The sequence below is a fragment of the Monodon monoceros genome, unplaced genomic scaffold (genome assembly GCF_005190385.1).
Source record: "Monodon monoceros isolate NGI ecotype Baffin Bay Population unplaced genomic scaffold, NGI_Narwhal_1 Super_Scaffold_10, whole genome shotgun sequence".
Taxonomy (NCBI): Eukaryota; Metazoa; Chordata; class Mammalia; order Artiodactyla; family Monodontidae; genus Monodon; species Monodon monoceros.
The window spans coordinates 56,292,662-56,307,187 of record NW_021703766.1 but is presented as its reverse complement, the minus strand read 5'-3'; the positions used below and the strand labels follow the sequence as shown (position 1 = coordinate 56,307,187).

Below are 14,526 nucleotides of genomic sequence, written 5' to 3'. Positions count from 1 at the left end.
TTTTGTGGTACGCGGGCCTCTCACTGTTGTGGCCTCTCCCGTTGCGGAGCACAGGCTCTGGACGCGCAGGCCCAGCGGCCATGGCTCACGGGCCCAGCCGCTCCGCGGCATGTGGGATCCTCCCGGACCAGGGCACGAACCCGTGTCCCCTGCATCGGCAGGCGGACTCTCAACCACTGTGCCGCGAGGGGAGCCCGTAAAACGCACTTTTCATGATTTCAGTGTGCATACACATTGAGAAATGGAATCAGAGAGTGCAGAAAATGGCCTTAAGGGATTTAATTTTTTTTAAGATGAGAGAGAAGTATAGTGACAAGATGTTAATTACGTCAAAGGAATGAAGAGTGTGTGATATGAGTCAGTTCTGCAGAGAACTAGTGGAATTTACATATTTATAAACATTTATGTGTGTATATATATGTACATGCAATATATAAATAAAATACATTATATATATATGAGATTTATTTCAAGGAATTGACTTATGCAGTTGTGGGGCCTGGCAAGTCCAAAATCCATAGGGTAGAGGACAGGCTGGAAACTCTGTAGCCAGAACTAATGCTGCAGTCTTGAGGCTGAATTTCTTCCTCAGGGAAACCTTACTTTTCCTCTTAAGGCCTTTCAACTGATTGGATAAGGCCCAACCACTTAATCAAAATAGAATCCTTTGCTTAAAGTCAACTGATTGTAGATGTTGAGCACATCTACAAAATACCTTCACAGCAACACCCTAGATTAGTGTTTGATCCAATAACTGAGTAGTATAGCCTAGTCCAGTTTACACATAAAACAAGCCATCACATTCCACTCCTTGTCAACTTGGCACCCATACATACTACCTAAAACCAGACTTAATCTCCAGATGAAGACATGCTTCTGCCTAATCAGATCAAATCCAGTATTGATCCATTGTTATGATGGATCCTATTACATATGGTGGATTACATATGATGAATGTAATGTGAATCATATGTATCTATTGATTTAAAGCTAAATTCTCCGATATTGGAAATTTCTTCTGGTTGTGTAAGATAATGTCTTTCTTCTCAGAAAATACAAACAAATATTTAGGAAGAAAGAGACATTAAGTGTAAAGCTCGCAAACGGTTCAGAAAAATATAAATCGATGGATAATGGGAAGGAGAAAGAGAATGAGAACGATAAAGCAAATGTGACAAAATGTTAGTTGATAAATCTATTTTAAGGGTATACAGAGTCTCTTTGTGCTTTTCTTAAAATTTTCCTGTAATTTTGAGATCATTTACAAACAAAAAGTATGGTGGGGTGTGGCAGAGCGAAGTGAGGTGGGAGTTTTCTCCACCTTCTCACTCCACTACAGTCTGTTCTTGCAGTAACCTGAGTGAGCCTCTTAAAAACGTGTGGAAGATAGACTCTAGGATGACCAGTGTGGGCCTCATAATTGCTGCCTATTGGTGTTCTAGCCTTTGTATGACCTCTCTCCTTGATTGTGGGCCAGACCTGTAACTTGCTTCTAGACATATAGAATATACCAAAGGTGATAGGTTATGCATGATTATGTGTACAGGGTAAGGCCCATCTTGCTGGATTCTCTCTATCCCTTGCAGTCTTGATGAAGCAAGCAACCATGATGGCAGGCTCACATAGTAAGGAACTGCAGGCAGTTTTTAGAAGCTGAGGGTGACCTTCATCGACAGACAACAAGAAACTAAAGCCTTCGGTCCTACAACCACAAGAAGATAAATTCTAGCAATAACCTGAATGAGTTTTGAAGCATCTTTTTCCTCAGTAGAGTCTCTGTTGAGACTTCAGTCCTGACTGACGACTTGAGCACAACTTTGTAACATCTTGAGGCAGGCAACTCAGTTAAGCCATGACCAAACTCCTAATCCACTAAAAATGTGAAATAATTGGTGTGTGTTGTTTTAAGCCATACATTTATGATAGCTTTTACATAGCAGTAGAAAAGTAATACACACATAAATTTGGAGTATGTCTTCTTCTATACAAAATCCAACTGCAATGGCCTCATCGTCCCAGAGTCAAAGTCAAAGTCCTCACAGTCTTTTACACCTTTCTGCTTTACTCCACATTAGTTTCCTGCTCCATGCACTGGCTGGATACACACTTGCTTTAAATCCTGTGCCAGGACAGTCCCTGTCCCCTCCCATCTCCACATGGCTCACACTTTCACCTTCTTATCGACTTTGGTCATGTATCACCTTCTCCATAAGCTCTTCCCTGATTATCCTAATAAAAATTGCAAACCGATACCCCCAATTCTGGCACCCACGTCCACCTTACTGTTCTCTTCCTTATCATTTTCTTTGTCATAGCACCGATTAACTTCTGATATATCCTTTGCTTGTTTATTATAATTATTGTTTATTTTCTGTCTCCCTCTCTTGATGTTCACGAGGTCAAGGCTCTTTGTTTTGTTCACTACTGTATACCAAAAATTTAAAACAATGTCTAGTACAAAGCAGACACACTATAGACGTTTCAGTAAGGTACAGTGGAACACTGGTTCACAATCTTGAAAAATTATGTGTATAATTTTAAGCACTGCAATTGAGTTTTTGAACTGAAAAAAAAATTTTTTGTGCTTATGGCACAAAACCAAAATGATGGGACATCCGTGGTGGCACAATGGTTGAGAATCCACCTGCCAATGCAGGGGACACGGGTTCGAGCCCTGGTACGGGAAGATCCCACATGCCGTGGAGCAACTAGGCCCGTGTGCCACAACTACTAAGCCTGCACTCTAGAGCCTGCGAGCCACAACTACTGAGCCCACGTGCCACAACTACTGAAGCCCACGCACCTAGAGTCCGTGCTCCCAACAAGAAAAGCCACCACAATGAGAAGCACACGCACCACAACGAAGACTAGCCCCTGCTCGCCGCAACTAGAGAAAGCCCGCGCACAGCAACGAAGACCCAACACAGCCAAAAATAAATTTAAAAAAAAACCCAAAATGATATGACTCATTTATTTTGTAACTGGAAGTTTATACCTCCTAACCTCCCTCACCTATTTCACTCATTTCCCCCACCCCACCCCTCTATGTTCTGGCAACCAAGTGTTTGTTCTCTGTATCTATAACTTTGTTTCTGTTTAGTTATGTTTGTTCACTTGGTTGTTTTTTTAAAAAATAAATTTATTTATTTATTTATTTATTTATGGCTCGTTGAGTCTTTATTGCTGCGTGTGGGCTTTCTCTAGTTGCAGAGAGCAAGGACCACTCTTCATTGTGGTGCGTGGGCTTCTCATTGCGGTGGCTTCTTTTGTTGCAGAGCACGGGCTGTAGGCGTGCGGGCTTCAGTAGTTGTGGCTCACAGGCTCTATCTAGAGCACAGGTTCAGTAGTTGTGGTTCACGGGCTTCCTTGCTCCACGGCATGTGGGATCTTCCCAGACCAGGGCTTGAACCCGTGTCCCCTGCATTGGCAGGCAGATTCCCAACCACTGTGCCACCAGGGAAGTCCCTTGTTTTGTTTTTTAGATTCCACATATAGGGGATGCGTACATTTGTTCAAGCAATGAAACCATATCTGGTACAGCAGGTGCAGTTGGAGTCACCACCTGGTGAAGCTTATGCTAATCCACCGACATTTTCCAAGATCCATCTGTCTTCTTCACAGGCTAAATAGGATAGCTGAATAGGGATGTGGTGGAAATCACCACCCCTGTATCTTTCAAGTCCTTGATGATGGCACTCTCTGAAATCTCTCCAGGAAAGTAGTATGTCTTTTAATTAGTTTCCTAGGTAGAGGTAGTCCTAATAGCTTCCACTTGGCCTTTCCCACCATAAAAGCCCTTACTCCACAGGTCAGGAATGTAGGAATTCTGCCATCTGCTATGTACGTCTATTCTAATTATGCATTCTGGAACTGTGGGAATAACCACAGGATATGTTTGAGGATCCACTGGATCCCACTATAAGATGGAACTGAGATAATACTCCATGGATCACCTGAACTCCATAACTAGTAGATTAGGGACATTTTGGGTCTCCTGGAATTAGTGTCAGTTCAGAGCCAGAGTCCAGTAGTCCTTAAAAGGTCTGATTCTATCCTTTTCCATAATGGACATTTACCCTAGTAAAAGGTCGCTTTGGAGAAGACCAGGAGAAAGAGTAACAATATAAATTTTCTGTGATGTACTGTGGTTCTTCCTCAAGGGGACCCTCCCTCCCCTTCATCTAAGATGTTCTGAGCTTACAAACTGGCTCAAGTCTTGGAATTGATTGAGGGGCATTTCTTGATTGGACTATTCCATAACCTCTAGGAAAATATATCTTCTCGTAGCATAATTTCTTTCCTCAATGTGGTACAAGACATGTCTAATAAATTCAAACATCTTTAGTTTCCCTCATGTAAGGAGACAAAAATAGGTAAATTTACACCTGTTTAGCAATTAACATTCCAGTATTTTATCTTATTTGAAATGACCTGGATATTCATTGAAATCCCATCATTTCACTTAACATCAAAACTCAAGCTACCAAAAATCTGGAGAAACTATTTTAGATAGACATACCCAAAGCATAATTATTCCTAAAAAGATCACCTGAAAACTCTTATCTCACTTACCTTTATTTTATAACTTGTGAAAGTATCACCGTACCAAGTTAACTTTTTCTTGCTGACAAACTGCAACAGAAATAACACAAGCTTATTGACCTTTAGTTAACCTAGGTACAATAAAAGTAAGACATCTATATTGATTAAACCAACAAGCTTAAGTTAGCTTTAATACCAGGTATTAATTTAATATTGAATATTTCCTAGATCACACAAACCTGAAATTTATTCTGGCCAGTTTCTTTTACATTTAGAAATATTGAATTTGTAAGCATTTACCATTAAGTCAATTAAATACAGCTTTTTTAAAAATTAAATTTTGGTAACATTATACAGAGGTAGAGACATATCAAATGTATGATGTGTACACAGACATACAAACAGGCAAAATTAGAGTTCTCATAGCTTCACTTTAACACTTAGCTATGAATCAGGTATTACAATGTAAACTTACTAGCTTATAAATAACAGTTGGAATAAGTTAAATTTGCTTGCTCAGATGACTACGGCCTTTTTATTTGTGGAAAAGACTTTTAAGATTTGTATTTTTCCTTGATAAACCCTTAAAGAGATGATGAATTAGGTTTTAGGTTAGGGAGACTTTCCAGCAAATTCTTCCCAGCCTTTCAACTTAAGATAACCTATTCAGTGTCTAAACTGAACAAAATCATCCCAGCCTTTCAACTTAGGATAACCCACTCAATATCTACACTGAGCAAAAATCTTCCCAGTCTTTCAACTTAGGATAACCCAGGTACCTCTTTTTGAAACTAAGCTTCAAGGATAATCTACTCCAGAGTGGAGTTTAACACACCCCAACAAAACTTAGCTTCATCAGTCAAGAAGGGGAGACCTGAGAACCAGGAAAGATGTCTGCTGTGGGTCACTTCATTGGTAGTCAAAACTGTCGACTGAAAGAAAAAAGTACAACTTAAAAGTTGGGAATTGCAAAAAGACACATGCACCCCAATGTTCATTGCAGCACTATTTACAATAGCCAGGTCATGGAAGCAACCTAAATGCCCAGCGACAGACTGATGGATAAAGAAGATGTGGTACATATATACAATGGAAGATTACTCAGCCATAAAAAGGAATGAAATTGGGTCATTTGTAGAGATGTGGATGGATCTAGAGACTGTCACACCAAATGAAGTAAGTCAGAAAGAGAAAAACAAATATCGTATATAAATGCATATATGTGGAACCTAGAAAAATGGTACAGATGAACCGGTTTGCAGGGCAGAAATTGAAACACAGATGTAGAGAACAAAAGTATGGACACCAAGGGGGGAAGCGGCAGGGGGTGGGGTGGTGGTGTGATGAATTGAGCGATTGGGATTGACATGTACACACTGATGTGTATAAAATGGATGACTAATAAGAACCTGCTGTATAAAAAAATAAATAAAATTAAATTTTTTAAAAAAGTTGGGAATTGTATTTTATTCTGAGAATTTACTGAGGACTTATGTCAGGGATACAGCCTCTCAGCGCTGAGATACTGTTCTGAGAGGTAACTGAGGAGACAGGATATGTAGAACTTTTTGCGAAAGACAAAACAAAACAAAAATCCAGGTAGTTGAACCTCAAAAGATTACTGTTAATTAAAGAATACTAGAGAGGGCTTCCCTGGTGGCGCAGTGGTTAAGAATCTGCCTGCCAGTGCAGGGGACACGGGTTCAAGCCCTGGTTCGGGAAGATCCCACATGCCGCGGAGCAATGAAGCCTGCACGCTCTGGAGCCCTCACCACAACTAGAGAAGAGCCTGAGCGCTGCAACTAACACCCGATACAGCCAAATAAATAAATAAGTAAATAATTTTTTTAAAATACCAGACATCTCAAGTTAATGAACTTAGCGCATTTTTACATATGGGAAGACACAGGAGTCTGGGCTTCTTGAAATTATTCCTTTGATATACACCTTAACTATCTAGGGCCAGTATACTGTTCTCGTCTATCCTGAATCCCCTCAGAGATACTTTGTGTATGTCTATAAACACCCCACACCATGTATTTACTCTCAGTGCTCTCTTTACTACTAGAAAGAGAGCCATCATCATCTTTAAATCTAATGTGATTAGAGAGCCAATTCTAGAAACCCAAGAACCAATTCAGAAAACTCATCCTTAAATTCTCTTCCTGTAGAACCACTCTTGGTTCCCAAATCTGTGTTAATCCGGGCTCTTCAGAGAAACAGAACAAACAGAAAAGATATATAGATAGAAAGGGATTTATTATGAGGAATTGGCTTACATTCTTATGGAGGCATCTTGAGGAGGGGTTTGTGCCTGAGTGGGTCCTCAATGCTGCATACTTGTAAACGACAGTTAGTTAAGAGGAAATTTATGAGAAAATATTCATGGCAGAGGCTCATGCCTAGAAGCAGTTATTAGCTTACACCACTCCAGGAGATTGCTTTAGCTCTCTAAGTGGTTTTCTCTACTTACTAGATGGCTTAGGTGGCTCTATAAGGGACTCAGTTTTTGTTTTTTTTTCCTTGGCCACAGCGCTGAGGCTTACTGAGGATCTTAGTTCCCTGACCAGGGATCAAACCCAGGCCCTGGCAGTGAAAGCACAGAGTCCTAACCACTGGACCGCCAGGGAATTCTCATCAGCTTCTTTACATTAGTTTCCATGGTCATGTTTTCATCTCTTAAGTGCATCATCGCCCTTGTGGAACAAAGGTGCTGCTTAAAGTATTGGGCCTCCTTGGTAGTGTCACCTGACACTTTGACGTCTCCTGAATCACACAAGTTTATATGGGTAATAAATTAAAATTTCTCTTTTATTCTGCAGTGCTGTGGAAGACAGCTATAAACAATTGAACAATCTTGTCAACTTCCCTCAGGACTGATCAATGACCTTGAGAAGACTGCAAAGGAAAGCAATTGCATGTATGCCCTCACATGCATAATTCCTGCCAGTGCAGGATAGGATCCTGTTTTTATTTATAATTTTTATATTTTGTAAACATGGGCTTTTTGCAATTAATTTTTTAAAGTATTGCATTCAAATATTATTTATATTTTTTTGCTTTTTTCTTTTCCTGTTTTTCTTTTCATACAATTGATTTTATTTTTTTGTAATTAGTTTTTTTAATTGAAGTAGAGTTGACTTACAAGGTTTTGCCAATCTCTGCTGAACAACAAAGTGACTCAGTTTTACACATAAATACATTCTTTTCTTTACGTTCTTTTCCATGATGGTTTAACACAGGCTACTCAGTATAGTTCCCTGTGCTACACATTAGGACCTTGTTTATCCATTCTAAACGTAATAGTTTGCGTCTACCAACCCCAAACTCTCAGTCCATCCCTCCCCCACCCCCCCCCCTTGGCAACCACAAGTCTGTTCTCTATGTCTGTGAGTTTCTGTTTTGTAGATAGGTTCATTAGTGCCACAAGTATTATCTACCTTGATCACAGAATTTTTAGCACCTCCCTTAAACATTGCTCCCTGGAAATGAGAGCCTCACTTGCCTCACCCTAATCCTGGTACCAGTTATTAATTTAATAAGAAAAGGCTACCACTTCAAAAGATAAGTGAAGGGCTTTCCTGATGGCGCAGTGGTTGACAGTCCGCCTGCCGATGCAGTGGACACGGGTTCGTGCCCCGGTCCGGGAAGATCCCACATGCCGCAGGGCGGCTGGGCCCGTGAGCCATGGCCGCTGGGCCTGCGCGTCCGGAGCCTGTGCTCCGCAACGGGAGAGGCCCCAACAGTGAGAGGCCCGCGTACCACAAAAAAAAAAAAGTGAAGACCATGAAAAAGCAATTTCAAAAAGAATATGTATGTATATAATAAACATTGGAAAAACAAGGCGTGTAAATGCAATAGTACTCAAAAGTGTGCTTGTTCAGTTGTAGAGGTTGGTATAAATGATTAAATCTCTATCAAGGGAAGAAAAGAAAACCCTATCTAGTCCTTCCTAGATTAAGTGGGTGTATGCCTAAGTAAGTGGGAGGGGCCATTCCAGCTCATCATATAAAGCCAGCCTCGCCAAGGCTGTTTATCTCTCTTTTGGTGGAACCAGGCTTCGGAGCTCCCTTCCAAGATGGCTGAAGACAATTCTCCATACAGTAAGTTCCTCACACATCAGATTACAGTTGTGGTTTCCTTGGTTTGGGGCGGTGGGTTGGGCTGAAAACATAATGGGCTTGTTAGAAGTTGTGGGGGTCCCATTTTTCAAACTTTCAAATAACTGTGCTAGGGTAAGGGAAAATCAGTTTCTTTCATGTAATATGAAAATATGCTGTTTTCTGTGCATCTGAGCATTGGGAATTTCAGAAAGATGCAGGCATGTAAGAACTAAACAATACAAATTATTGTTTAGGGGAGGGAGATGGGAGGAAAAAATAGATGGGAAGAAGAAAAAGGAGAGAAACACACTAAAAGAAACTAAGGGAGGCATCAAAAAGTCCTGAGACCAGAATGTCTTTGGAATCAAAGTAGCTTCCTGATTTCTCTCTCCAGACTGAGCTTTTCTCCTGAACTTCCAGCTTTGTCTACATAACTGCTTACTCGTCTGTAACAGGCATCTCAAACTCAACATGTCCCAAACTGAACTCCCGATGTTCAGACCCAAACTCTTCCTCCTACTGTTTTCCTTGCACAAGAAATGTCAGTTGTTCATGCCAAAACCCTAGGAAACATCCTTGACCTTGTCTTCCTCTCATAACCTATATCTAATCAGGCTGAAAATTCTGTTGGCTTTAACGAAATATTTTAGGGATCTTCTGACTATTTCTTGGACTGTTTCCACCATCGTCACTGGATTATTTTTTTAATAAATCTATTTATTTTATTTACCTTTTTATTTTATTTTTTTAATTTTCGGCTGCATTGGGTCTTTGTTGCTGCACGCGGGCTTTCTCCAGTTGCGGCGAGTGGGGGCTACTCTTAGGTGCGTGTACAGGCTTCTCATCGCGGTGGCTTCTCTTGTTGCCGGAGCACAGGCTCTAGGCACGCGGGCTTCAGTAGTTGTGGCTTGTGGGCTCTAGAGCTTAGGCTCAGTAGTTGTGGTGCAGGGGCTTAGTTGTTCCGCGGCATGTGGGATCTTCCCAGACCAGGGCTCGAACCCGTGTCCCCTGCACTGGCAGGCGGATTCTTAACCACTGCGCCATGAGGGAAGCCCTCGTCACTGGATTATTGCAAGAATTGATCTCTCTGCTTCCATCCTGGCCCTGATTTAATCTGTTCTCAACCCTGTAGCCCGTGTGATCTTATCAAACTGTCAGATCAAGTCTTTTATCTACTCCAAACCCCTCGGTGACTTCCCACCATACTAAGAGTCAAAGGCACATGGTTGGAAGAGGTCCTATATAATCTGCCCTGCCTGGGAGGTCTAGGACCTCATCTGTTTCTGCTTCGTTTTCTCTTCTCCAGACTTATAGCCTTCTTGCTCTTCCTATCTATCTTATTTCTCTGTCATTTTTTCCTCATTACTTTGGTCTTATGCATAAAATTCTATCACGGGAATATACCATATTTTACTTATCCATTCTCCTAGCAATGGGCATTCAGTTGCTTCAGCTGTTACTACAAACAGCATTCTGAAAAATGTCATGCAGATGTAGGCAAGAAATGGATTGCAGGGTTACAATTACTTACTATACATAATTTAAACAAGCATACCCTGATTGCCCTACAGATTATCTTAAATAAATTACATTCCACCCAGCTCTCAAGAAGGGTTCTGATCTCCCCACCTTACCCCCATCATTGCAAGCTGCTGACTTTTATCTGGTTTTCTACCTTTTTGAACTGAAGGTTTCAATTACGATATCATTAGTTCCAGCAATTTTTCCCATTATGCATTTTGGTATCTTATTTAGTATATAACTTTTTCTCTCTCAGTGTAACATAGGTTTTCTTGTACATTATCCTTCTATTTTTAGCTTTCATATGTATTTAATTTTTTGGCATTTATTTTTATATACTGTATATTGTGTGACCCAACTTAATTTTTCTTCATATAGTAAGTCATTTTCTGTATCCAACACTACACTTTCACATTGATTTTGGAGGCTATAGCTATCCCAATTCTAAGTGTGGACTTTAGTTACTAATAATGTATCAATATTGATTCATTAGTTGTGACAAATGTACAGTACTGATATAAGATGTTAATAATAGGGGAAGGGCTTCCCTGGTGGCGCAGTGGTTGAGAGTCCGCCTGCCAATGCAGGGGACACAGGTTCGTGCCCCGGTCCGGGAAGATCCCACATGCCGCGGAGCGGCTAGGCCCGTGAGCCATAGCCACTGAGCCTGCGCGTCCAGAGCCTGTGCTCCGCAACGGGAGAGGCCACAACAGTGAGAGGCCCGCATACCGCAAAATAATAATAATAATAATAGGGGAAACTGGGTGTGCAATATATGGGAACTCCCCATACTATGTTTTATTTGTTAAATGATATTCATTTATTTATTTAAATTAATTAATTCATTTATTATTTTATTTTTGGCTGCGTTGGGTCTTCGTTGCTGTGCGCGGTCTTTCTCTAGTTGCAGTGAGCAGGGGCTACTCTTCATTGCGGTGTGCAGGCTTCTCATTGCAGTGGCTTCTCTAGTTGTGGAGCACGGGCTCTAGGCGCGCAGGCTCAGTAGTTGTGGCACATGGCCTTAGTTACTCCGTGGCATGTGGGATCTTCCCGGACCAGGGATCTAACCTGTGTCCCCTGCAGTGGCAGGCGGGTTCTTAACCACGGAGCCACCAGGGAAGCCCCTCGCCTGCATTTTCTTGACTCATATTGTTCTTGATCCATATGAACAGAACACATCAATTTTTCATGTTGTTTGAAAACAGAAGACCTTGACTTCCTAGTCATGGCATTCAGATCAGCTGAAGAAGTTCAAGAATCACCCTTGTGTTCTTAAGGGCTTTATAATTGAGAGTTCTTTCCTCCTGGGTTCTCATGGATTCAAAATGAAAAGAAGAAATGAGAGACAAGCTCGAACCTGAAGTTGGAATACATAAAATGGCCTATTTAATGCTTCTTTCCTAATCTTTCCACAGAGGCCATGGCAACAAAGTGTAGACGCAGCCGCACCAAATTCACAGAAGAGCAATTGAAAATCCTCATCGATGCATTCAACAGAAAACCTTACCCGGGTTATGCCATCAAACAAAGACTTGCTTTGGAAGTCAACACCGAAGAGTCTAGGATCCAGGTAAGTTACAAGTTCTGTATCTCCAAGACGAGAAATAGAAAGGGAGGGGGGAACCATTCAGTGAGCACATATCATGTGCCGGTGTGAAAAGGGCTTTTTTTAAAACGACATTTATTATTTGTTAATTTGGTTGCACCAGGTCTTAGTTGTGGCACATGGGCTCCTTAGTTGCAGCAGGCGGGCTCCTTAATTGTGGCTCGCGGGGTCCTTAGTTGTGGAATGCGAACACTTAGTTGCAGCATGTGTGCAGGATCTAGTTCCCTGACCAGGGATTGAACCTGGGCCCCTTGCATTGGGAGCGCAGAGTCCTAACCACTGTGCTACCAGGGAAGTCCCGTGAAAAGGGCTTTGAGTGGCATGTCCTACTTGACACTCAGAATGAACTCCCAAGAATGTTGCTCTTAATCTCACTTCACGAATGTGGATACTGAGGGTGAAGGAGCTCCCAGGAGTGGGCAAGAAATATGTAGGTACACCTCCAGAAAAGAGGAAGTATGTGGTGTGGTGGCACACTTATTCCAGGGTGTGAATCCAAGTAAGTCATTATAAGCAATGTGGTCATAGATAGGCAAGTGTCTGATGACATGGTAATATTCCAGAGGAATTGTGGGTGATGTGAGGGTTAACCTTCCCCTTTCAATGAAATACAATAGACCAGAGAGTAGTGGACTGGTGTGCCATTGCAGATTTAGGCTGGAGGGGGTTCTTAAATACATAATAATTGCAGCATTTATTTATTAACTTAAAAAGATTATTAGAGTAAGTCATGTTGGGACCAGGTCATGAAGATGCTAAATGCCAAGCCTTGATCTAAGACTTAGTCGAATGTGACAGGGATCAGTAATAGTAATCCTGAGCTTAGGGCTCATAAGAATCATTCACAACCCCCTTTTTTTTTGGCCACGTCGAGGCATATGGGATCTTAGTTCCCCAACCAAGGATTGAACCCTTGCCCCCTGCAGTGGAAGCACAAAGTTCTAACCACTGGACTGCCAGGGAATTCCCAGAATCACTCCCTTTGGAGAAAGGCAGCAATGGGGCTGAGATGACATAAATATGCTTAATTCTTTCATTTTCTTTTCCTCTTGTAGATATGGTTTCAGAATCGAAGAGCTAGGCACAATTTCCTGAAAAGACCTGAGAAGAACTTAGACTTAAGACAAGACCGAGCTTACCCTGAAGAGAACATTCAAGGTGAATAGCCTGCTCCAGTCCTGCTACCCAGCAGAGCCTCTTGGGTACCCAAGTGCCTTTTTATAGTGAAGCCAACCACTGCTCTGAGTGGGAAAAGAATGTTTTCTCCTTCAGGGCCTCCTGTTCAGGGTCTTTGGTAGCAAAGGGCTCAACATGGCCCCTGGAAATTCTTCCCCACAAGGTCCAGGGACCTTCTGAGGCTTACCTGATTTGCACCGGAGTCCAGCAACTCAGCCAAATATTGCCTCTCCTCTAGAACCTTCTGTCTTGAATAGGCTGGGACAAGGCCCTCCCAAGGAGAGGCAACATGTTCCAAGTTAGATGGTGGGACATGTTTGGGTTCCTTGTTTGAACATGTAAACTGATCTCAAATGTTCCTCTGCCTTCAATCTTTCACCTCCTCCAGGTGTGAGAGACAGACGATGTCGTACCAGCTATACTTCTTCCCAATTACAAACTCTTATGAATGCGTTCATGGAAAACCCTTATCCTGGGGTTGATTCCAGAGAGCAACTTGCTGAAGATATTGGGGTTCCAGAGTCAAGAGTCCAGGTAAGTGATAAGGAATTTGATATTGGTAGGAACATATATAGCGAGACATCTCGGAATGACTTCTCCAACAGGGATTAATTCTCATGGATATCATAAGCAGGACAGATGGGAAAATGGGATTTCTGGTTTGGATAGGTGCAGCTCTTCCAAAACAATCAATCATTTATCTGTAGAGTGGTATCAATATATGCCTTCAGGAAGGAGGTCAAAGTTCAGTGCTATTAGGTGACTTTTCTAAAGTCTGGTTTTGGGGCTCCTACAATAGACCTGTGTTTATTCTACTTGGAACCTCTGAAAACCAAAAGTAGTAGCTGTGAAACATGAGCAGTGTGTGTGTGTGTGTGAGGGGGGGCACAAGCAAGGGGTAGCAATTAATGACATCTTATGGAAAGAAAAATGTCTTCCTTGGGACTTCCCTGGCGGTTCAGTGGTTAAATGTCTGTGCTTCCACTGCAGGGGGCGCAGGTTTGATCCCTGGTCGGGGAAATAAGATCCTTCATGCCATGCGGTGCAGACAAAAAAAAAAAAAAAAAAAAGAAAAAAAGAAAAATGTCTTCCTAGAAGATATTACTCTATCCTGCATCATGGAATAAAAATAGGTGTTTTAGGGAGGAAGAAAAGAAGTGGAAAGAGAATTCTAGGCAGAGGAGAGAGTTGCAATATAGGCATGGCATTTTAGGGAAAGACTAATACTTGTAGTGAGGGGATCGTGGGGACTTTCAGGATATGAAACCCATCACTAGATCATAAAGGGACTTGGTACAAGATTCAGAATCTTGAGCTTTATCTTGAGACATGATAGGCTTTCCCAGACATCATATGGAATGTCAATGATTTGGGAATTCGGCCTAAAAAAGCCACCTCTTCCTCCCCTTTGCCTTATGAGAAGAGCAATGGTGAGGCTCGCATGACATCGTTTTCATTAAATCTGTTTTACCCACTTAGATTTGGTTTCAAAACCGAAGATCTAGACTCCGTATCCAGAAAAAAAGAGAACCCGAAGAAGCTTCAGCCCAAAGACAAAACCAGGGACAAGATCTCTGA

The 14,526-nt window shown here is 41.7% G+C and overlaps 1 protein-coding gene across 1 annotated transcript in view; it reads left to right on the top strand.

Annotated features, from left to right (window-relative positions):
- Positions 1-14,526, top strand: part of DUXA (double homeobox A) — a 16,628-nt gene extending 2,102 nt beyond the window's left edge. The window contains exons 2-5 of the mRNA XM_029236522.1: positions 11,582-11,736; positions 12,828-12,930; positions 13,337-13,482; positions 14,428-14,526. Of these exons, the coding sequence (XP_029092355.1) occupies positions 11,582-11,736; positions 12,828-12,930; positions 13,337-13,482; positions 14,428-14,526 (503 nt within the window). The remainder of the gene's footprint in view (positions 1-11,581; positions 11,737-12,827; positions 12,931-13,336; positions 13,483-14,427) is intronic.